The sequence below is a fragment of the Eulemur rufifrons genome, chromosome 8 (genome assembly GCF_041146395.1).
Source record: "Eulemur rufifrons isolate Redbay chromosome 8, OSU_ERuf_1, whole genome shotgun sequence".
In the NCBI taxonomy this organism is placed as follows: Eukaryota; Metazoa; Chordata; class Mammalia; order Primates; family Lemuridae; genus Eulemur; species Eulemur rufifrons.
This window is the reverse complement of record NC_090990.1, coordinates 49,051,340-49,077,539: the sequence shown is the minus strand read 5'-3', so window position 1 is coordinate 49,077,539 and position 26,200 is coordinate 49,051,340. Positions and strand designations below refer to the sequence as shown.

Genomic DNA, 26,200 nt, shown 5'->3' with positions numbered 1-26,200 from the left:
AAGTTTTGAACTCCTCAAAGTCATCGTGAGGGCTGAAATCAACTTCTTCCACAGTCCTTTTAATGTTGACATTTTGACATGTAGAATGGTGAATCCTTTCCAGAAGGTTTTCAATTTACTTTGCCCATCCATCCATCAGAGGAATCACTATCTATGGCACCTATTGCCTTATGAAACGTATTTATATTAAATAACAAGACTTGAAAGTCAAATATACTTCTTGGTCCACGAGCTGCAGAAAGAATGCTGTGACTACAGGCATGAAAACAACATTCAACTCCTTTTATATCTCCTCCATCAGAGCTCTTGGGTGACAAAGTGCATTGTCAATGCGCACTAATATTTTGAAAGGAATTTTTTTCTGAGCAGTAGGTTTCAACAGTGGGCTTAAAATATTTAATAAACCATGCTGTACAAACAGATATGCTGTCTGTCATCTGAGCCTTGTTCCATTTATAAGGCACACTCTGAATAGATTTAGCATAATTCTTAAGGGCATAATTTTGAAATTCTAGGATTTTCAGAATATAAATGAGCATTGACTTCAACTTAAAGTCACCAGCTGCGTTAGCCCCTAACAAAAGAGTCAGCCTGTCTTTGAAGCCAGGCATTGACTTCTCTCCAACTGTGAAAGTCCTAGATGGCATCTTTTTCCAATAGAAGGATGTTTCGTTTACATTGAAAATCTGTTGTTTAATGTAGTCACCTTCATGGTGACTCTCCTTCATCAACGATCTTAGCTAAATCTTCTGGGTAACTTGCTGCAGCTTCTACATCAGCACTTGAACCTTTACCTTATACATTTATGTTATGGAGACAGCTTCTTTCCTTAAACCTCATGAACCCTACCTCTCCTAACTTCTAACTCTTCTTCTGCATCTTCCTCACCTCTCTCAGCCTTTATAAAATTGCAGAGTTAGGACTTGCTCTGGATTAGGCTTTAGCTTAAGGGAACATCGTGGCTCCTTTGATCTTCTATCCAGACCACACAAACTTTTTCCATATCAGCAATAAGGCTGTTTCACTTTCTTATCATTCCTGTGTTCACTGGAGGAGCACTTTTAGTTTCCTTCAAGAACTTTTCCTTTGCATTCACAACTTGGCTGTTGGGCACAAGAGGCCTAGCTTTCAGCCTATCTCAGCTTTTGACATGCCTCCCCCTCACTAAGCTTAATCATTTCTAAAAGTCAGAATTATACACAACTCTTCCTTTTACTTGAATACTTAGAGGCCACCGTAGGGTTACTAATTGGCCTAAATGCAATATTTTTGTGTTTCAGGGAATGGGGAGGCCCCAAGCCAGAACAGGGAGAGAGACAGGGGAACACAGAACACACATACATTTATCAATTAAGTGTGCTGTCTTATATTAGTGCAATTCATGGTGCCCCCAAACAATTACAACAGTAATATCAAAGATCACTGATCACAGATCACCCTAACAGATATAATAATAATGAAAAAGTTTGAAATGTTGCAAGAATTACCAAAATGTGACACAGAGATATGAAGCGAACACCTGCTATTGGAAAAATGGCACTGATGAGACTGGTTTGCTGCAGGGTTGCCACAAGCCTTCAATTTGTATAAAAAGCAACATCTGCAGAGTGCAATAAAGCAAAGAGCAACAAAACAAGGTATGCCTGAAGTGATAAACTGGGACAGCTCAACCACTGAAGTGGACTGGTTAGTTTAACAATACTATACAATCATTACCACGATGATATAGAAGTATACTTACATATATGCATAAGAATATTCATGATACATCTGTTAAGTTAAAAAGAAAAACAACTGTACCCATTATGATCACATGTAGTATAAGAGTATGTATGTATGCATATATACATGTACATGCCAGTATATGGCTAAGAAATCTTCTGAAATCAGAATAATAGGGTTGTTATGAGAAACTGTAAGACCAAACTTTGAAGTAGCTTGCAGTACACGAATAGAGCTTGAAGGGGAATTCAGGGTAAACAAAAAGACCTCTGTCTGTTTAACTTAACTTTGTATGTGAGCATATACATATAAATATGCAGATACATATGAATATAAACTAAATCATGTAAGCTCAAGAATCTCGATTTCTAAGTGACTAAATAGTTTTTAGATGTTTTATAAATAATACATCTTTTATGATACTAATGTAATCATGAAGCTGGGGTAATTGGGCATAAAAAGAAATGAGAAATAACTAGTTTGGCTGATTTTTCTTATTTTAGGTAGAATGCAGCTTTTTCACTGCATTGTTACTAGGAGAATTTTGCTAATGTGTATTCCACAGATAATTTAAAGAAAAGAGAAAAGCCTACAGCACACAGCCAATCACTGTCACTCACAGAAGAAGGTGATGGAGCTACTGAAATTAGCGGAATGGTCTGTGGCCTCTAAGGCCCACCTGTACATCCTGCAGCTTTTACCTCTGTAACGTGACTTATGAATGCTCCCTACACCCCATGAATTCTGTTTCTCAATGAAGACTACAACGTTACCAAGATCGAAGTTTGCAACTTCAAATGCTCTTTCAATCAAATACAATAAAGAAAGTCCAGGCACTTTTTCTTTCAGCGAGAGAGACTAACTCCTACTTCCACTCTCACCTCAATTGCATAACTCAAGAGAGTAAGAGGTAACTTTCCTTGGACTCTTCAAATAAACTCTCTTTAGGGATCAGGCCATGCACAAGAAAATAGCTCAGCAGGAATTTAAAAGAAAAAAAAAAAGAGAGTGAGAAACTAGGGATAAAAGCAGGAAAGAACCCGAGCAAAACATTACCAGCACCGTAATCTAACACACGTACTGTCAAACTTTAGTTATTTGAATAGAATCAGGGACAAGGAGTCGATTTAGAAAGTAGGGGTCTGGGAGGAGTGGTATAAGAAAAAGAATACACATGTGTGTTGGATGAACGAACACGTGATCTAGTTTTGGATAAATGAAGCTAAGAATGGTTATAATTTATGTGAGTCTGTTCCCAGCTAGTCTGAAAGGCAATCTGAAACTGTGTGCTATCAATTAGGGGCCCAGTGATGGATTATATACAGTCCGAAGGAGCCTAAGGCTGGACATCTTACAGATGTAAATATCATGTGATAACTACAGAGTACATTAATCCTGCTCTGAAAAGGGGGCATGAGCTGTACAGGGGAAAAGGGGGGACTCTGAGGTCACCCTTCACCATATCCCACTCCTCTCAGATTACAAATGACTGCTCACGTATGTGGACTTTGGGATGTAGCCACTGCCTAGTAGAATATCACAAAACTTCAAATGCAAGCAAGTCAGTTCTTAAATACCTGAATATTGCCAAAATCTGCTTGTAAATCTAGCTGTGTCAACCTTGATGAGAACAACTCTCATTATGTAGTAGGTTATACTTGAGACATGCTCTCAGAAATATCAAAATTCAAGATCTGGTCTTTACCTACATCTATTTACCTCTGCCCTACCCACCCCGTGACTTTTCAAACTATCTTAACTATCTCTCCCTAACAAATAAACACTGAAATAACTCAGCATTTTGTTGGGAGTCTTGATTATTTGTGCAGCTGAGTTTTACTCTAAAGCCTCAGTAACAAAAGGTAAACTTACTACAACTAACGTGTCTTTAATGCTTCTTCCCTGGTCCTCCCTCTTAGCTGATGAGCTTGCTTTCCAGTCCTCTGAGAAAATCACCAAGAAAGGAGTATCCTCAAGTTCACAGCTATCAGCTTAGGGGGATCTGTATCCACGTATTCTTCCTTCCTTCCTCTTACTATGAACAAACTCTCTTTGCTTCTAGATTCTCTCCTTGTGATGCCATCACCTCTTACCTAATCAAGGAAAAAGCTCTGGCAATCTTTTCCCCTTACTCCTGCGTCATTAGCCTTTCTCTGCTGGATCATTCCCTTTGGCACATAAACTTGATGTAATTTTTCTCAATTTAAAAATACCTTCTTGACCCCATATGGCCTGCCAGCTTTCCTTTAAGCAAACCTCAAGAGTTCATGTGCTTATTGCCTTCAACTCCCCTCCTCCAGCCTCAGACCCTCTAGGATCAGCCTTTCCTTCTATTATTCCAGCAGCCAACCCTGGTCAAGCTCAGCAATAACCTCTATGCTGCTAAATCCCATGGTTGCCTTTCTAGACCTCCATCATACCAGGACTACTTGACAGAGTTGATCTCTACCTTTCTGTTGAAATATTTTCTTCACTTGGCTTCAGAGAGACGACCCTCTTAGTTCTCTCTTACCAGAACCGACGGTTCCTTCTCAGCTTCCTTTCCTGCTTCCTCTTCATCTCAGTGTCCTCGAAGTAAACTACCCAAGACTCAGTCTCCGAACTCTTCTCTTGTCCACCCACAGTCACTTGCTATGTGATCTTAACGAGTCTCATGATTTAAGTACTATTTATATACAGTGAATCTCTAATTTATATCTCTATCCCTTCCCTGGACTCCAGACTTGTATATCCAACTGCCTATGAGGCCCTTCTACTCAGGTATCAAAAAAGCAGCTCAAACCTAACTTTTGCAAACTCCAACTGTTGACTCCCGTCTCCCATGCAAGCCTGCCTTCTCTCATCACAGTGAACGGCAACTCTGTCCTTCCCCTTGTGCAGCCAAGTATCCTGCAAGTCTTTTTGGAATCTTCTCATTCCCACACATCCTGCCCCCACCTCCCACCGTGCAATTAATCAGCAAATCCTACTGGTTCTACCTTCAAAACGTATTCCGCATTCAACCACTTCTCACCACCTCCGCTGCCACTGCACTGTGAATGCCGTCATCATCTGCCGCCTGCATTTTGCAATGACTTCCTAAATAGTCTCCCTCGCTTCCACTCTGCCTGGTCCAGACTACTCTTGCCACAGTGGCCAGCAAGTCTTTCAACCTAAGTCAGATCATGTCACTTCCCCGCGTCAAACCCCCCAATGTTCTTCCATCCCATTCAGAGCAAGCGCTGAAGTCCTTGTAATGTCCGGTAAAGTAAGGCTCTCGGAGACTCTGCCCCTTGATTGCCTCTCTGGCCTGATTTCCTCTCCCCTGTTGTTCACTCCACCAGAGCTACAGTAGCCTTCTTGTAGTTTCTGAGCAAATCAAACATTCTCCCAACTCAAGGCCTCTGCCTGGGATACACTGCTGCCAGTCACACTCAGTGTTTACAACCACACCGATTCAGACCTCAGCCTGGAGCCCTTAGATAAAATACTAAGTCTCCTCCCTCCTTCCTTACACTCCCAGGTGACTTTTCCTTGATAGCACTCATGATCATCTCACATGCTATTCACTTAAATCTAGGTCTCCCAGATCCAGATCATAAGCTCTTTGTTTTGTTTTCAGCTCCTGACCTAGTACAAAGGAGAATATTTACCATGAAGAAGATATTGAATAAGTATTTGTTGAATGACTGCTAATTGTAACTATTCCTTCCACTTAGTAGGTAGGAGGCCATTCTTCCAGGTTATGGCCTGGAAGAGTGGCTTCTATATTCAATAAGAAAAAGGCAAACTACTACTACTTTGAATGATGAAGCTAGATCCCAACACCATGCTCATTATCAGATACTATGAATAGACATAAAACAAAGCAATGAGGGTGGGGCCCTGGCTGCAGCAGCTTCCAGATCCTCCAGGTCCGACCCACTGAGGTGGATGATCCCAGCAAGGCGGCGTCATTCCAGACCCTAAGTGAGCACATACCACCCTCAGTCTGCCCCAGCCTGCCGTTTGTTACTGTCCCCAAAACATGGCCAGGAGGGTAATGGAGCTTCATGCTAGAGATGTGTTAGGAGAGGTACTTTCTACCAGAAAGGAGTGAAAATGCATTTGAAAGTAGTATATAATTCTCTTTTATTTTCCCCTGAGCATAAAATCAACGAATGCTTAATTTAAAAGTAAGAAAATTAATAAGGAAGTAAAAATACCCCACTCTTCCACCACTAAAAGATAACGACTAACATTTATGTGTGGATCCTTCTAGATCTTATGCAAATAAATAATGCACTGATTTTTAAAAAGTTAATTTAAATAGATATCCCACTTCGCATGAATTGTACAAATTTTAACTTCAAACAACGTTGGATTACATTACGGTTTTGGAACATGTTTAAACCTGATCCTATTCAATGATTGCTATTTCAACCTCAAGTCTTCAGACTCAGCAACACCTCTTGTGTTACTGAGCATTTTTTAGGGAAAGAACCACATTTGGGAACCCAGAGACTCTAGTTCCAGGTTTGTTCCCTGTGCCAGCTGTGGAATCTCCCACAACTAATTTTCTCTACCTATTCCATGCCCTTATCTACTGTCTTCTGTTATTTTTTTAATAAAAAATATTCTCATTGAGCCTCCTTTCTAGTAGTAAACTCCACCTACTCCAGAGACTTCCAAATTATCTGACCAATAAAAAAATAACTGAATTCATTATATACTGGCCCAGATAATATATACCTGGCAGATTTAGGTTGGCCCATTTATCTAGCAGCTATAGTTTTATTATCCCTAAGAAACATAAAACTTATAGCTTGTTCTTTCCAGACCCTTGTGTTTATAATTCCCAAAGACTACAATTTCTTCCCTGAAACTGAGACTGAATGGGGCCCTAATAGTAAATATTCTAATCCTCTGGCTTCTCTCTTGAGTTTTGCATGTCTACAAGGAGACCTGGAATTTGGGAAATACAGTTCTTCATGTTTAAGGATCCTTTGTCTTTCCAGCAATAAGGATGTCTTAGGTGTTTCCTGAGCCTTAGATTCTTTCTTGGTAAAATCTGAAGACTGAGGATGGTGTGGTTTCTAAAGTTCCTTCCAGCTCTCCAAAGATGAAGCCTCTAGAGTCTGAGGTTTATCAATCAACAGGTCTACATAAGACAAAAAGGGGAAGAAGTATGGAGTGGGACTCCAGGGCAAGAAAGCAAAGACACCTTGTCACTTTGGAGCCGTAAGTAGCTATAAACACAGGTACCTCGTTGTTATTACCACTGCCCATAACTGAGTTCCAGTGATTCCAGGAAGAAATTTCAATCTCAATATTACACTTAGTTTATTAATAGAAAAGCCCTTACATTATTCTTTGGGAAAACCTGAAAACAGATTAAAAATTATAAATAGGGAATGCAAATGAAATTCAACATCTCCTATTGCAAAGACAACTGGGTCTTTAAAATAATAAATGTAAAACTCATAAGAAATGAGATAATGGATTAAAGAGCCTAGCAAGGTACTTGGCATGTGCCATACATATAAATTATACATATAGCTATATAGTTACTAGAAGCTTAATACATGTCAGCTTGATATTTTTTCTTGCTTTCCCTCCTTTGAGTGTTAACCTTCCAGCAAGAAATACCCAATTTTAAGTATATAATATTTTCCCTTAAAGCTTAACACAGCAATACATTTACTCAAATTGACTGTGGTGCAATATAGTTCATCTTTATAAAACCAACAGATTACTGACCTGAATTTAAGTCTCGTCCTGGATTGAAGGCCCTGCTATTAACAGTGGTAGAAAGTCGATCACAACTAATTGTTCTGGATACATTGGTATTAAAGTTCCCATCGAATCTGAAACAATAAAAGAGAATTAGCAATTACTTATTCAATTCAGAAAAACCAACAAAAATTACAGTTCATACTGTGTATAAAATAGGTCAGCCCATAAACAGTAAAATTGTGATTTAGATTTAAATATTCAAAAAATCACTTCAGAACTGTGTGTGGGGGGGGGGGGGGGGAGAAGAAAACACCTGCATCTAGAAGGTTTTAGAAATCTAGTTCAATTCTAAGAAGATTTAAAAGGCAACCGTTCTTCGAATCAACTTTTCCCACCAATGAACTTGAGTCATTACTACTGATAAAATCCTACAGAAAATAGGTGGCAAAATTCAGACTAGAATTATAAAAATTAAGACTTGAGCTCTGATGTTATATATGAAACAGAATTCTTTACATTATCCTATTTGAAAACCAATGACCAAGGACAAAAATAGACAGTAGTAAAGGAGAAACAATAGCTGTGGAGTAGAAATGATCTGGATTTGAAACCCTGCTCTGTTATTATTAAATGTGTGACCTTGGAAAAATTATTCAATTTTTCTGAGCTCCAGTTTTCTTATCTGAAAAAAAGAGATAATAAAACTTATTTTTCAAAGCTGTCAAAAGATTAGAAATAATGTATGAAAGTTCCTCTCATAGTACATGACACATAGCTTGTACCTGCTAGGTTGTAATTTAAATAAGGCCAAAGTCCCTTTTCATTTCCAGTGGTAGTGTAATGCTGGTGCTAGAGCTAGAACAATGCTAGTATTCTGGCTAGCAGATCAATAAATATTAGTGGAATCAAAGATGCATTTGTTAGCGTGAACAACAATCTGAAAGAATATAATAGGAAAATGTGTTAACTTACTTACATAGAGTCATTAAGAGTATTTTTAAGTGAATTTAATCCAGAAATAACTAGAGAGATCTTGAACTTCTAAGTAACCTATCAAGGATTTTAGATAACTGAGAAGACTCATGAAGTTTCTAAGAGATCTGCAAATAAATGCAACCTGCAACTAGGTTTTAAAAAACTTGTTAAAATGCATGCCCCAGGTGCCATGAATGCAATTCCATTAACACAGGAAGGGAAGCTATAAGCTAGGAGAAACACCCCTAAAAATCAAGATCCATTTGATTATTCACATGAACTTTGATTATCTGTTGATCACATCATATAATATGTAAGAACAATTAAATGGAAGTGATTGTATAAACAAGGGGACTAGGTAGGTTTTCACATGGTTTGTTCGTTTAAATAGCAAAAGTTAAACAGTCTTGTTTTATTCTATATTATCTCAAAGAAGGTGGTAACTGGATTTTAAGAGACCTTTAGTCCAGGCTCTAACCCAATATAGAGTCACATCGACAGTATGAACTGTGCCTCAAAAGACACAGTTGTTTCATCAATGTATGTGGCTGTTGTCCCTTGGACCTGCTCCAGTTTGTCTAGATGAGAAGACTGCAGCCTCAGAAGCCACAGGTGGAGAGAAAAGAAGAGATTAATTAATACAGTAGCAGCCACCTGGGTGCACGCTGGCAAAAGCACCATAACTATAATCTCACTTTTCTCCATGCTTTAGCTAGTCACACTAAGTTTGTTCCCTCACAATTTTTTTTTTTCAAAGCCCAGATAATAATATTTTAGGCTTTGTGGGCCATACGGTCTGTTGCAACTACTTTGCCATCGTTGCTTCTCTGCAATTGTAGTGCCAAAGCAGCTACCAAGAATATTTCAAAGATTGAGTATGGCTGTATTCTAATAAAAACTTAATTTTCAAAAATAGGTGATTGGCCAGACTTGTTTCAGAGAATTCTGAAACTTGTCTGAGAGAATTCTCTGAGTTGATGAAAATGTATTACTTTTGCACTGTCCAATGTGGCAGCCACATGAGGCTACCGAGCATTTGAAATGTGGCTAGCATAACCGAGATACTACATTTTCCATTTTATTTAGTCTTCCCTTACGTGTAAATAGTCACGGAATAGTGGCCACCATATTGCACAATGGAAGTCTAGAAGGCTCTCCTAATTAACTGCCTAGTCATCCTTCAGGTCTCTGTGCATATGTCATTTCCTCAGAAGGGCCTGTCCTGATTGTGGATGATTTCCCAAGTCTGTGCCAAATGCCTCTATATTCTCTCCAGGTGTCTGCTATAGTTTTACATTTACATTTCTATTTGTGTGTTTTTTATGGCTGGATTTTTATGGAGCAGGCTCTGTGAATAGCAGACAATAGTCCTATAAGGGCAAGGCACCACATCTTTTTGGTGTTGTTCACCACTGTATACATAACGCTTAGCACTGTTCTTGTAAGAGCAGGTGCTCATACTAACTGGTCTTTCATGAGCATCCACAGTGCCTAGCCCTGCTCTGGGCTTCCCGAAGGCTCCAGAAGTCTTAGCAAGTGACAACCATGGCTCAGATGAATGATTCCTAAATACTGAAAGTCTAGCTATATCAGAGTCACCTGGGATGCATGTTGGAATGCAAATTCCTGGGATCCACCCATGGAGAGTTTGATTTAGTGAGTTTGTGGTAAAGCCCAGGAATTTGACTTTGACAGGCTCTGGAGGAATGAGAAGACTTCCAAACCTGCTAAGCAGATTCTTGTAGAAATAAAGCAGTAGAATGGCTTTCTGCATGAGCACAGGTACTTCCCAGGATGCTTCAAAGGGGCCGAGGACAGAAGGGTCTTCTGATTTGATTTAGATCATTGATTTGGATCAAGAGAACAGAGTAGTTCTTAGGCATATCTGTAGCTCACATCTGAACTTCACTGTACAAATTATGCAGCCTTTTACCTACATATTTCACAGTTTAGAAAAATGACACGAAGGATCACAAAGCAAATCAGGGACCTAAGAGAGTCTTGATTCTATCACCCAACTCCCTTTCAGAGCTGAGCCACACACCACTCTGCTTAAGTGACACACACAGAAGAACTTGCTGAAAGGGGCAACTGAAGAGGGTGACTGACAAATCCAGGAAGCGGGCAAGCCTGGAGAGAGCCCCTGTCCCCCTGACGGAGTGTCTGCAGCCAGCCCCTCTGCCTTCAGCCCCATCCCCTGAGAAGGCTGAAGGCCGGTGATGAGGAGGCACAGACTTTCTGGGCCTTTGTGAAATGCAAGCTGGCTCCTGGGGACCAGGGAGATCGGGGAACTATTATCATAGGCTGTTTTACTTCCTTTATTGAAGATCAACTCTAAGAGCATTAAAGAAAACATTTTTTAACAATAAAAATGAAAGTGACTCATTAGCAAAAGTAGGTGCTTGGTAAACATTTGTTAGTCACAAAAGTTTCACAATGTAGTACTTATCAATAATTTACCCAACCTTCTCTTCCTACTACCTCCCATCCTATACTTCTAACCAAACTTGTCCCCCAGTATGTGTTTTTCTGTTTGACACCAATTATGGTGCTCACCAGTGTCTACTGTACCCATTCTTCAAAGCCCAGCTCAACTCTCTTCCTCCCTCAAATTTCTCCTGTCAGTTCCAGCCTTTGTTGAGTCCTGCCTCCTCCGAGCTAATGCTGTTCTGCTTCTTAACTATTATTATCTGCCTGTGTCTTTTTCCTATTTTTATATTGCTTTATAATTGAACTTAATGCAGTATTATAGCCATAGCCATTAGATATATATACATTTTTAAAGATTCTGCTTATATCAACAAAACACTAATCAATTGTCTTAGTCCTTTCAGGCTGCTATAACAAATTACCATAAACACTAGGTGGCTCATAAACAACAGAAATTTATTTTTCACAGTTCTGGAAGCTGGGAAGTCCATGCCCAAGGCACCGGCAGATTCAGTGTGTGGTGAGGGCCCACCTTCTGGTTCCCAGGTGGAGCCTTCGCACTGTGTCGTCAGTAAAAGGGGCAAGACAGCTCTCTGGGGCCTCTTCTGCAAGGGCACTAATAGCCTTTCATGAGGGCTCTTCTCCCTCATGATCCAATCACTTCCCAAAGCCCCTCTTCCTAATATGATTACATTGGTGATTAGTTTTCAACACATAACTTAGGGAGGAAACCCAATTTACATGTTAAAAATAGCATGCTGTAGCATCAATAAAAATTTTTAAAACAAGATTTATTACAAATAATGAACACATCATCTTACCTATTTTGCCTTCCCCAGGTACCAAATAAATTGTATGTTATGGAGTCCCTATTGACTAAACCCTTCCATGCAGCTCTTAGAGTCTCAAGTCTCCCTAAAACCTTTCATCTACTTGAGAAATCTCAGCTTCTCCCAATGGAACTGTAAGTTACTTGAGGATTTATACTTCTCTCTCAGGTCTAGCACATTGCAGGGAAGGTACAGTATTCCAAAAATTCTAATGGATTGACTGTGCAATGAGAAAGGGCAAAAAGCTAAGTAACTAGAAAGCTCTGGGCATTTTATTCAATCGTATTCACTGGACAGCTACTCTATTTCACAAGAGTCTCAATGGCTTTGCATTCTCTCCCAGGTGCTAATCTCAGCCACAGAGCATGCACTCACCAGCCAAGTTATTATAACAGGAAAGGCCTAGAAATAAACCTCACTTTGCTGCTTTTCTCACTACCTATGCCACTGATGTGCTGGTCAGATAGGGAAGCAGGTGTCGATAAAGTGCGTCCAGGGCTGGTGGGCTGGCTAGGCTAGGAGAAGTGACTACTAGAAACACTAAGGGAAGAGTGATTGTCTCTCCATCCTTCACTCACACACACTAATGCCTGCCTCTTTTTCTGGACTCCATACTCCTTGTTCCACCAGCTACCTCTGGGCCCCAGAGGAATGATTGCCTTGCCAAAGACAGGAATGCACTTTATGCAGGTGCGCCTTTGAGAAAAAGTGATTTATAAAAAGAAACATGCTATTCACCCTGATTTGGAGACAGTGAGAAATATAACATTCATGCTTAAGATGCTTTATACAAAGCATGTCAATTATTCTTAGGGGTTATCTAAAAGATCTTTCATTGAGAAGTACATTAGCAGCCAGTTACATTTATATAATTTCAGGTTTAGAGAAAGGTCAAGAACTGGTAAAATCATAGATTTTTCATATAAAATGAGTGGGCAACTCAACGTAAGAGGTTTGGTTTGCTTCGTTCTTTATACCTGTGCTTTAAAAAAGTTAGTAGTAATAACAGAAAAATCCTATCTAAATCTCCTTTAGAGCCTGACTTTAAAAAAGAGATAGTGGATTATAACTGCTTCCTATACTTATTTTCATAAGATAAGACCAGTGCCTGAAATTCAGTTTCAAGAGAAATAACTCCCTCTCTCCTAGCCCCTTACGAAAAAAAAAAAAAAAATTTCCTTCTGGATTTACTTTCATGAACAACTGATCGAAACTGCATCCCGAGGGAGAAAACAGAACTGTGACTCCCACTTTGATCTCTTCCCCATGGAGAAATTCACTCCCTGCCTGGCTTGCAAGATGTTCATTTGATTGACGTTTGCTCTGATGTGCAAACTGCTTTGAACTTCAGACATTTAATTCCCATCAGGCTGCAGTCATTTTTATTCTCCTTCAACAGGATTTACAAGCAGGAGATCAGCAAATGTAGAAGATAAAATAAATTTGCAGAAGCTTTGAATCTTACATCAAAACAGTGTTCAAGTGAGTTCCAATTGGATTTCATTCAGCCTCGATTCACAGTGTAAATCAACTTTTCAGTGGAGTCCCAGTTTAGAAAGAAAAAGATATAAAGGGGAGAGATACACACACACACACATCCCAGTTGGGGTTTACTTCCTTTCTTGGTCTTTGTTTAAATTTCCTAGGGAAGGTGATTTGCCAGGCAAATCACTCATAAACCTGGGTTTTCCTCAACATTTCCAGAGACGTCTGCCCAGTTTATCACACAGCACACAAAAACCACACCCACAGTGTCAGTTCCAAGGGTGGTGATGAAATGCGGTGTTGTTCATGAATACATTTTTAAGGTAACGATATTAAAAAGCAAATCCCTGTGGATTTCTCAGAAAAGCAAGGCTTAAACTGATCGTTGAGTCTGTTCACGAAGCCAATATAATGACAGCTAAGGGGATAGGGAATATTTTTTCCTTGCTTGTTTTTAATCACTGCTAAAATGCTGAGACAGGTGAAAAAGGTAAAAAAAACAAAATATCCTTTCTTCTGAAAGCAAAACTTGGTATCAGAAGCCAGTGTTGAACAAATGCTGAGAGGCTTCCAATGGAGTTGAACTAACAAGTTCTGTTTTTAAGAACAGCCTATTTTTTTCTGGGACACAAAGGAGGCCAAAACTCTTCTTCACCAGTAGCTGCAGAAGCCTTTAAAGGAAGGTTCTGGACACCGAGAAACAGCCTTGCCCACCAGACCCCTGGGCCCTAGCCACAGTCTAACAGTGTCTGGTTTACTATGATATGACTTGGAGACATGTCCCTTCACCTCCATTCAGAGAGGTTCCTGCTCTGTTCTTTCTGGGAGGTGTCCGCTCTCCAAATATTTGAGCAACACCAGTTGAAAAGAATTAAACAAGAACCTCCTTATCTTCCACTTAACCACCCATGAGAATAAAGTTAAGCAAAGAAAGAGCTAAGATAAAAATCAAACATCTGCACTGGCAAATATTTAAACTCTGTTTGAATGGTAGAGGAAAAGGGCAAGAGCAGGATCACTTCAAAAAGGAACTATCACATTTAAAAAGTAAATGATACTCGAACCCCTACTCCCCGTGTTTACTTATTCAAACACCTAAATTAACAGGCAAACTGAAAAGCTGTCAAATCACGTGTAATCATGTTCCGAGAAATGGTTTTTCCTTCCATTTCTGCAGAGATTGCAGCGATAAGTCACATTCTTTTTGTTCTTATCAGTAATAAGGATTAAACCTTCAGGGTTCAGCAACTCAGCCCGACTGGAAACAAGGGCTGGTTTCAAATGCCCTTGGAAGGTAAGGCTTTCAGAGCAATAAACTGTCTCCTAAGTATAATACAGACCAACCATATTTCTTTTTCACCATTTCCCTACCACAACAGACAAGATCTTGTGTCTCGCTTCCATATTCAAACAGCTGGCACTATCGTTTAAACTGCTTTCTCACAAAAGCTTGGAAAATTGCACAGGTGACATCTAGGGGGAACTGGAAATTGGTCCACAACCACATTAAACATTTATCCTTATTTCCCTCATCACCCGGATGGGGCGGGAGCGTGAAGAGAAAGAAGGGTATCTGGAAAAATAAAGAAAAAACAGGCAAGCGACAGAGACCTGGTGGGATCCGCAGGTTGTCTTGGTGCCATTCCATGGCACCCTGGTCCATCCTGCCATTTGACCTCTAATAAGGACTTAGCACGCTTGATGGTTACTTATGTATATAATCTTCCTCCTTGCTTGGAAGACACAAAGGGAGTGATCCTTTCCTATGTTTGTTTATCCCCACGGCCTCAGCCAGAGTTTACTTGTAAGAGTGGAACTTTAGTTAAAGTCTGCTGAATGAATAAATGTAGAAAATCTAAGAGGCTGAGACCTCCCAGGACTAGAGACCAGGGATTGTAAACTGGGTGTGTTCTCTTCCCTCACACACACTGAGCGTTTAGTAAATAGCAGACAACTGTGAGTGCTACGACACAGACATCAAAGAGAAGCACTAAGAACTAAGAGTTAGCAGATGACCTTAGAGATGAACTGGTTCCATTCCTCAGGCACACACGCACTGAGGAAGGAAGAGTCCTGTCCAAATCTCCCTGTTCTATAACAGAAACTGAAAGCAAAAGAGGCAGAATACCTATGGCTGATATGTCTACAAAAGGAATTACTAACCCGGTATTAAAAAGCTAATAAAGCTATGAGTATGAGGATCGATATGGACATCATCACACCAGATAAGTCGAGTCCCCAGGAAGAGATTATAGACAGAAAGATTTTTAATTTTGGCCTTCTTTGAAAATGCTTTGCTATTTTTTGCACAATAAAACACATAAAAACTGAAGGGAAGGTTCCTGGTTTTCAGCTAAAACAGGGTCTATTTCTTAAAGCCAGTGGAGTCCACTAGCTAGTTTCTTTTTAGAGACCAGATTTTAAAAAGATAGAAAATCACAAAACCAACTCTACCTAAAATTCATAAAAGGCAGCTGGTGAAATTCAATATCGCAGGCAGTGAGGCCGGTTTCTCATCCTTCCTTCCGTGAAGGTCACATAGGAAAATCCAGAAAACTGAAGCCTCAGCAGATCCAAATGCAGGTGCTTTCTGCTGTGAGGGTGCTCGTGAATAGTCCTAAAGATATAGACACCCATCTACACACACACACACACACACACACACACACACACACACACAGGGAAATGACACAAACTGCTGCACGAACATGCTTTTAGACTGAGAAGCAAAGTAAGCAGACTATGGGAACTTCACATTCAGTCCATTTAGAAACTGCAGAGGGTCGTATATAGTAGCCTCAAGTGAAATTCTAAGAAGGAACACATAGTTCAGCATTTCACTTGGCAGATAAACCAATCCAATTTTACCACTGGTCCAACTTTATCACTGGACCAAGTATCATGAAAAGAAAAAAATCACTTGGAACCTAGATTCCAAACCGAGCTCCCCTAAAAGCCCTGCCACAACCACTCTAAACCTATGTCCTCATCTGTAAAATTGGGGTGGGCAGAGATAGCTCCTACACTACCGAGTTGTTCAGAGGACCATAGGAAGAATGAAATATAGGTAAGATAATGTTTATAGAAGTAAAAGCTTAAGAAAGTATTTTACTGAAGTAAAAACATATGAAACTCATTTATATAAGTTAAATAATTTAACTAAGTTTTCATGAATGCAAAGCGATCTGCAAAATCTTTGTTGAATTTTGAGCTCAGCTCAAGTCCTTCTGGTACTAATATCCATAAAGACTGTATCTGTAACATTTAGTCTGCTTGCAGGTAATAGTGATTTTTAAAGGGTCTGGAGATGGATGTGTGAGTAAGGCAGTGAGAACGACTTGAAAGACTAAGGTTTGCACAGTACTTTGAGGGCAAAAACATAGAATGTGTCTCACTGGGGAAAGAAAAAGACTTGCAGTAAACTTAAATTCGGTTGTGGAGGACCAACCTTGTCACATTTGATCTTGTGACACAAGATAACAAAAGAACAAGAGTTACTCACAAAAGTACCTAGCTAAGTTACAATGTTTTATTTCTTATAGGACCAGTAATAATAAAAAAAAGTAATAGTGTTAAACATTTGACATCATATTTCATGTGCAATACCTTAAAATTGGGCTAGAAAAAAAACAGGAGCTGTCTACATGTGGGTCAGCTGTTACGTCTAGAAACATCATTTGATACAAAACTGTGCATTAATACAATATTAAAACTAGGCATTATGATTTTTCCTTTCTCCCAAACTGCCACACACCTTATAACTGCGTTTATGGGGGTAAAATATCTGTGGGATGAAAATAAGATGATGCTACAGGTTAATCTCAACTGCTTGCCAGACACCTCCCAGGAATGACCTACATGCAACTCAAAATCTAAATCTGCATGTTCACCCTGAATCCATCATGCTCCTCTTAAAAGTCTTCTTTTGCTCTTATTGTCATTCCTTCATTAATAGATTCCCATCCTCTAAGATGCTCAATTTAAAATTTAGAGCCATCTTTTGTAATCTTCCTCCTCTCCCAAACCTCCAGTAAAACCTAGTTACCAGATTCTACATGGTCTACAACCCCTGGGTTTGAAATTCTATGTAACTCACTATCACCCTAGATGTCTTATGCTTTCCTACAATTGTCCCTTAAGGTGTCATTACTTTTTTCTGTGATTATCAAATTGGCCCAATTTGACAAGCAACTTGCCTTTCTACCATAATTTATTCTTCACTTGTCAACTAATTAATTTGCCCTACTCACAGATCTGATCAGACCCTTTCCTTGCTTAAAAATCTGCTTACAGAGAGAAATTTGTCCAGCCAACCTAACAATCTGCACCCACCCCTCATCCATCGCTCCAGCTGGGCCTTCCACCTCACCATACTCAATTGCTTTATGGATGCTTGTTGTCTTCTGGTCTGAAGCATTCTTTCCCCAGAGCTATCTCCAGCAGTTCTACTCTTCCAGGCCTTGATTATCACTTTTCCACCAAGCCTGAGTGTTCAGAGGCCTCGGTTCCTAATCTTTCTCCTCCAGAAGAGTCTTTGGATTTCTTTCATGACATTTGCCACAATTTGCCTTAGCTTTCTCTACATGTGTCTGATGAGCTCCTGAAGGTACACAGTTTTAGTCATCTTTGTCGGTCAGACCATATCTAGTACAATGTCTTACACATTAACTACCTTGAACATGATATAGACAAGTTGAAAATGATATACATAGGTATTTGGAAATGTGCATTTTTTTTTTGCACTTTTTTTAAATTTCAGCTCATTATGGAGGTATTTTTAAATTCACTATGTGTATAACAAAATTATTAAACGTAACTGATAACAGAGATAACTAAGTCACCATCAAACAAGTTTCATATCAGAGCTTATAACAATGAAACTATGTTCAGGTGAAAGCAATAAATATTAAGAATGGGCATAAAAGTACTTAATAATATTGTTCAATTTCTGCCAGAGGTAAAGTAGCTTGATCATTCTGACAATATCATCACAATTGGGACTCAAAAACTAAAGACAAAATCAGGTCTGCTACTACAGACTACCTCCTTCAGCAAATATTTATTGAGGAGCCGTTCAAGCAAGGTATTGCAGGCAAAGTTGAATGTGACAGGTCCCTGAACTCAAGTAGCTAAGAAAGACCAGTGAGCACAGAAAGCACAAATATGCCTTACCACCTGGTATGAACGAACACTCTTACGGTTACCCAGAATCACCTGCAACAGCCTCTGATTCCTCCCTTTTCCAAAACCCAAGCCACTGGCAGGCAAGTCCAGGTCTCCTCTTGCTCCTTGCCTACATAAATGACATCAGACTAGGCATTCCAGTTTCTTTTTTTTTTTTTTTTTATTTTTTAAAAACAATAGTTTCATATTTTTTCCCCGCCCCCCCCCCTTTGCCGAGTCAGCACCTTCAAGTGTTACCACTCCCCAAACGGTGCGCAATGCACTCATTGTGTAGGCATACCCCCATCCCCTCCCCCGCCCCCCACCTCAGTCTGATGTCCAATTGGTGTCGTTTCCAGATTTGTATTTAGGTGATGATCAAGGAAACCAATTTTCTGGTGAGTACATGTGATGTTTGTTTTTCCATTCTTGGGATACTTCACTTAATATAATGGGTTCCAACTCTCTCCAGGAGAACCATAGAGATGTTGTATCTTCATCATTCCTTATAGCTGAGTAGTATTCCATGGTATACATATACCACAGTTTACTAATCCAGTCATGTATTGATGGGCATTTGGGTTGTTTCCACATCTTTGCTATTGTGAATTGTGCTGCTATAAACATTTGGGTACACGTGCCTTTGTTACAGAATGACCTTTTTTCCTTTGGGTATATGCCCAGTAATGGGATTGCTGGGTCAAATGGCAGGTCTACTTGAATCTGTTTAAGATACCTCCATAATGCTTTCCACAGAGGTTGCACTAGTTTGCAGTCCCACCAGCAGTGTATTAGTGTTCCTGTCGCATTCCAGTTTCTACATGTCTCATCACTTCATTCTCTTTCTCGAAAATCTTAAATTTGTGCAATCAATATTTATTGTTTTCTATGTGTCAGACAGTATAGAGATAGAGAACTAAGATTATAAAGTTTAAATTCTTCAGTCTAGCATTTGAGGGTCTCTAATATTAATCCAGTTTCTTAGCTGCCTCTTCCATCACTTGCTCCTCACACAAGTCCCTCTTTAGTGCTCCTGGTCATTTCCAGCCATGGGGTTTTCTTCCTCTCCTGGAAAGCTCCTTCTCGATGTGTTCAAATCCTTTTCCTACTTCAATACCCAACTGGAATGCTTCTTCCATAAACCCTTCATTCCAGAAGTCCGTATGTTTTTTCAAATGAATGAACGAATAAGTGACTTAACCTCTGTAAGTCTTGCTACGTAATATCATCATTTTTTCCCTAGGTAACGCTTAAAAAGGTGAAAACAAATTCCATTCTAGAGTTCAGAGTTTATTAATCTGAGCAGTAGGAAAAGTTGTCTATAATGGCAACTGTCTCCAGTTAAAAAACAAACCTTCTAAGAAGTGTGAGGGAAACTAAATGAATCTTGAGGGTTGAAAGGGTCTCTGAAGTGTAGTTCAAACTGCTCATTTTACAGCTGAGGAAAGTCAGGATCAAAGAGGTTAAATGAACATTCCAAGATCACATGGCAAAGTGGCGGAGTGGAGGCCCATCCAGTCGATGCATTGTATTAGTATCACTACGGCATAAGCTGCATCATAACTGAACTTGAACTGAAAAGAAAACTGTTTTTACTGCTTAATTTCTTCTCCATCACGGTAGATATGGAACTGATTTAAAAGATAAACTAAAATAAATAAAACAAAATAAAATGACTTGCCTCTTCTTAAAAGGGAAAGCAGCTCATGTTTGAGTTCAGTTTAAAAACAAACAAAAAACCTTGACTTGACGCTAAGTCCATTAATGGAAATTGTGTCTTTAAAATCTGCTATGAATTCCTAAAGAGCCTAGTACAGGAGCTTGAACATTATGGTTCAGCAATGTTAATCATCAAAATTAAACACAACTCTCTGAGTAACTTCTAGCTCATATGAGGTCAATAATATTTAAAGAACTTGAAATGCTAATACAGAAATTTATATATATCATGCCACAAAATATACAACCAATTTACATGGAAAAAAAAAGTCACTCAAATGCTGAGAGTCCTTTCCAGCTAGCTCGTTAACATAAGCATTAATTTCTTTAGGAGACCCAGTGTAGGGGAATACAGTAAAAAGTTCTAGAATTGACAGTTTAGTACTCTCCCGTGTAAATGTGAAGTTTAATAAAAACTTCAACAGTAGGTTTAGCAGTCCAATTTTGTATCCTTTCTCTAGGGGTGCGATGGTTAGTTTTATGTATCAACTTGGCTGGGCTATGGTGCCCTGACAAGTGGTCAAACACTATTCTAGATGTCTCTGTGAAGGCATTTTGTTGGGGGAGATTAACATTTAAATCATGAGTTTTGAGTAGATCCCTCTCCATAATGTGGGTGGGCTTCATACAATCAGTTATAGACCTTAATAGAACAGCCATGGACCTCCCTTAAGCAAAAAGAAATTCTCCCAGCAGACTGCCTCTGGACTCACAACTCTTCTCTGGGTCCCTACCTTGCCAGCCAACCCTGCAGATTTTGGACTCCACAATTATGTGAGTCAATTCCTTAAAATAAATATCTCTGTATCTCTTTGTATATGTGTACACAGGTACACACACACAGTTGGTTCTCTCTGGAGAACCCTGACTTACATGGACGGTTATAAAGGGGGCTATTCATGAGAATTAAACCAGGAGCCTGTGTTTTTTGCATCAGAACCTATTCTTGTTGCTTTGTCTACAGCACCACGCCCTCAAGAGGTGGAGTGATAAGATAGGACTCCCGAAAACCTATAGTTCTAGTGGGTGCCAGCTGGGAATTCACTAAATTTGGGTTCTTAGACAATGAGATTGAGTCCTATCTGCCTTCCGCAGTGACTATATCAATTTCGGTGAATGCCCCAACTCCAAGAGTTCCCTGGTGAAATAGCAGGAATCCAACTTGACAATGGTTCCATAAGCTTCTTCATTTTTTAGAATCCATGAAGCTTTTTAAGTCTCCCTTGATTGATATAAGAGAATTATCTATTCAGCTGAAGTCTCCTAGCTCCAGGTGGCTGGCTTCAGGGAGCCTTGGAAACAAGTTGTTTACTTACTGTAGCTCCATCAGAGCATCACTGTGATCATCAAACCCCACCTAGATGCCTTAATGCAATTCCTACAGTGATTGGCCAATTAACAAGCAATAATAAGATAAAGATAACAGAACTGAACCCACGTGGAGATACAAAAGGACTGAAAATAAAAAATAAGAATGCCAACAGGCAGTAGCATCTATAGAAAAAACTGGGGAAGGTAAGAGAGAAATGGATTAAGAGATGTGGAAGATAAGAGTATTGATTGGTTTACATAAAAGCCAAGGCTCAGCAAGCCCTGCTGACAAAACAACAGCTTCGGAAGCACACAGCAGGACATCTCTGTGGCAAGCTGGGTTTCAGGGACATATGTTCTTAGCGTTATGCATAAAGGAGCTATATTCTTTAGAACTTGAGAGATTGAGAGTGGATATTAAGTTGGCAGAGCAGGGAATGCAAATGAATAAGACATATTCTTAAGTCACATCTATTAACATTATATGGTCTTTTAAGGTTAAGACTTACAAACCTGGCCGGGCGCGGTGGCTCACGCCTGTAATCCTAGCACTCTGGGAGGCCGAGGTGGGCAGGTGGTTTGAGCTCAGGAGTTTGAGACCAGCCTGAGCAAGAGCCAGACCCTGTCTCTACTAAAAATAGAAAGAAATTAGCTGGACAACTAAAAATACATAGAAAAAATTAGGCGGGCATGGTGGTGCATGCCTGTAGTCCCAGCCACTAGGGAGGCTGAGGCAGAAGGATTGCTTGAGCCCAGGAGTTTGAGGTTGCTGTGAGCTAGGCTGACACCATGGCACTCTAGCCCGGGCAACAGAGCGAGACTCTGTCTCAAAAAAAAAAAAATAATAATAATAATAAAAATAAAAAAGACTTACAAACTCACATGCCAACATGGGCCAAGCCGGGATGAAAGTCAGGGAAATGGGTTGGGTGTAATGCATCAGAACAGGAACTAGTGGGAACTGGTGAACAGGCGAGTCCATGCTGTGTGTTTAAAGGGGAACTGCTCTTCATGAAAGCGGACTGTTGCCAAGTAGGAATGTGGATCCACGATCGCCAGATCTTCTGATTTTTCAACAGAAGAAAAAAAATTGGATTTTTAAAATGTATAATCTCCCCAAAGTTTTAATGTTGGCAATAGATTTAAAAATTTACAAATTTCAAAACCTTTAAAACATCTGTGGGGGCCAAAACAAAAACCCCACAAAACACCTGCAGGCCAGATGTAGTCCATGAGTGCAATTGTGTGTGTGTGTGTGTGTGTGTGTGTGTGTGTGCGCGCGCGCGCGCTCCTTGTGGGATAGCCCAGCACCTAACCCAAAGCAACACAAAGGCAGCTGTTTATTAAATTATGTGAATAAATGAACCCAGTCTCAAAACTACTTTAAGTGATGCCACTGAAAATGAGCTTGTTTTAGATTAAGCCTTAACCTATTTTTCTCCCCATATTGGAGAATCTTAATTCTTCAGATCATTCCTGCAACAAACATCGACAGAGTGCCTAATCACTATTCAGGGCCTTGTGCAGAATAATTAACTTCTAAGGCTCCTGAGTAAGAATTTTAAAGTCAACTGCTCTGAGAAGGAAAGTATCAAACCCATCTGAAAAACATTGATTTTCTGCTACTTTGCAGGTTCTCTCTGTTGTCATCACGGTATAACCTTCAGGGTGCATTGTGCAGAATACTCTGTAATAGAACTCTCTAAAGCCCCTCTCTCTTCCCCACTGGGCATTTTATTTTTTTAAATGTATACTATTAAGCTTTAGTGAAGAAAAGCAAATATGGATTATAAATCAGTAAAATGAAATGAAAAGCTAGGCTTGAAACAAAAAGTGAAAATTAGCCATTGGCTAAAATTACTTATAAAAACATTGTCCTAGTTTTATGTCATCTTTAATACATCAGGAAAAGAATCAAGGTCAATAGGCCACAGGCACTTAAAATATTAGTAACAAACAGCTATTGTACCATTGGGCCAGTGCTGAGTTTTAAAAAAAACCTTTATAAAGCCCAGATGATGTAAGAAAGAACAGGATCCAGAACTAAGACTGGAGATCCCTTATCAGAGATCCAACTGCTTATAACAAAGATAGTATTAATACATGTGCATATGGCCAGATATAGTCCATGGACATAAAGAGTTTTAAAGAGTTAGCTTTTATAGAACTGTAATATCTTATAATTTGGAAGAACTTTAGTAATAATCTTGAATTCATTTTTCATAAACTTCAGTCATTACCACATCTATCCCCTTCAAAATTTTGGTCACATTCGCTTGATATTTTCATTTAAAGTACTTCAAGTTTTTTTCTTTAGTTATATTTATTTTAAAAAGAAACTTCATGTTGTTGCCATAAGAGAAAAAAAACAGTATCTCTTGGCATAGAGACATAGAGGATAACATTGAAATAAATACATAATTATCCAATAAAAAAATCTAAGGACAGCCTAAAAACATCTCCCCTACAACCACCTCAATAGTGAGGTAAGTACTATCATTATTCTTATCTCACTGATGTGGAAACTGAGGCTCAGAATTATGTGACTTTCCAAGGTCAACTTGTGAGTCAGACAGATTCAAAACCAAATCTGCCTAGCATTCAAAAAAAAAAAAAAAAAAAGTTTTTTTTTTTTTTTTTTTTGAGACAGAGTCTCGCTCTGTTGCCCGGGCTAGAGTGAGTGCCGTGGCATCAGCCTAGCTCACAGCAACCTCAAACTCCTGGGCTTAAGCGATCCTAACTGCCTCAGCCTCCCGAGTAGCTGGGACTACAGGCATGCGCCACCATGCCCGGCTAATTTTTTTTTTTTTGTATATATATATATTTTAGTTGTCCATATAATTTCTTTCTATTTTTAGTAGAGACGGGGTCTCACTCTTGCTCAGGCTGGTCTCGAACTCCTGACCTCGAGCGATCCACCCGCCTCGGCCTCCCAGAGAGCTAGGATTACAGGCATGAGCCACCGCGCCCGGCCAAAAAAAAAAGTTTTTAATCACATCCTTAAAGTGCCTTGAAAGACTAGGAGTTCTTCCTTTCTGCATTGACTCCAATATGAACTCCCCGAGACTCAAAATGTAGACATTTTTGGAGAGACTGGAACATAGGAAAGAGTGAACTGAAAACGTGTTCAGCAGGATAGCACCGCAGTTAGAATACGCAGATAAAAGCTTTTTATGTGGGATTGGAACAAAGTCTGCCAGCTAAGGATTCTTATCCTGGTTCACTCCAACAATTTACTATGAACTCTTTCCATTTTTGAATCTTAATTAATAAGGTAGGGGGCTCTTGTAATTTTAGAAAGCACTTGTGTTCAGCCAACCGCTAGAAAAGTATCAGCTCAGTGTCACTTCCAAGAATCCCACACGCATTTCCCTGGAAAGTGAGCTCCATTCAAAGCCAAGTAGACTCAGCCTAAGAGAAGGGTAGTCCTCACTGGCCACTTCATTCTGTCAATAGCTGTTGTCAGATCTCTCTTTGTCACCCAAGGTTCCCTATTTTGTTTAACTTTTCTGATTATTCAGCTTTATCCTCAGAACTGCCCTGTTTTACAAGATTTACCCCAGATAGCAGTTCTTGGCTCTGTTAAGTACTCCTGGGGAGGAAAGAGATTGCATCTTCAACATTCAGTGCAGAAGTCCAACCTTTGAAGGAGGAATGTTCTCTGGTACCAATCTGCTTACTCAGCGTGTATCCTTCAAGGAGTACAGTTAAGGTCTCTTAGATGTTAAACTGAACTAACGAAATGATAAGTTACTAAAGGGCAAAAAGTACATTTTATGTTTTACTGTATTAACAAAAAGGTTGACCACTGGGTTTTGCCCAAATGAGGTGGCCTGCATATCTGAATCCTTATCTCGGCATACTCAAAATGGAAATCACTGCCTTTACCCCAAAACATTTTGATATAAGTCCTTCCATACTTTCCGTGTATGGGGTGTGTGTGTGTGTGTTTGTATGAGAATTTCACAAGTCAACTTCTATAGCAATTTCCCTAACTAATCCCCTATTGTTAGAAATTGACAGTATTTATAATTTTCTCTATTCCAAAAGGTACTACAATAACTTTCTTTACATGTTTATCTTTATAAACAAGTCTGATTATTTTCTTGTGATGTTCCTTCAAATGGCCATATCAAGTAAGATGCATATTTCCAAAGTTCATAAAATTGTTTCTGCTACAACCCATCTGATATAGTTCACTGCTTTGAGGAACCATACATTTTTGCCCTATTAATTATGTTCAGTATATGCCACCCCACCCCCTAATAACGTACGCATTTCTTGAGAGTAGATACCATTTTACTCATCTGTATATTCAAATTAATTCAGCTATCAATAGTTGATTAAATATAATTGCCAGATGCTAGGGGCAAAAATGGATGAGGCATAATTCCTGTCCAGAACAGTAGGGAAGGTAGACTCACAACAACAGGTGCGATACAATAAAGTTAGACACTATATAGAGGTGTATAAAAATTACAATGGTAACAAAGATGAGAAAGCAATAGATTCTTCCAGGGGCAAAAGGAAATAAGCAGAAGAAAGAAAGAGGTAATTGGAAGCTATGGAGAAAGGGCAATTGTTGAGTTACTCCTTGAAACATTAATAGAAATTCATCAGGTGGGCAAGTAATGGGGTAGATTTCCCAGTAGAAACCAGCCAATTCAAGTCGAATTTTTCCCCCCTTTAGGGCACTAGTTCTACTTGGGAATTTATGGAGATCCCCATTCTTTTAAGCCAGTTTTTCAACCTCGGCACTACTAACGTTTTGGTCCAGACAATTCTTTGTTTTGGGGGCTGTCTTGTGCATTACAAGATGCATAGCAGCATCCCTGGCTTCTATTCACTGGATGCCAGGACCAACTATTCCC

General features: G+C 39.5%; 1 protein-coding gene across 1 annotated transcript in view; it reads right to left on the bottom strand.

The window, feature by feature from the left end:
* CACHD1 (cache domain containing 1) overlaps positions 1-26,200 on the bottom strand; it is a 201,227-nt gene that overhangs the window by 69,307 nt on the left and 105,720 nt on the right. The window contains exon 4 of the mRNA XM_069478028.1: positions 7,441-7,547. Within this exon, the coding sequence (XP_069334129.1) occupies positions 7,441-7,547 (107 nt within the window). The remainder of the gene's footprint in view (positions 1-7,440; positions 7,548-26,200) is intronic.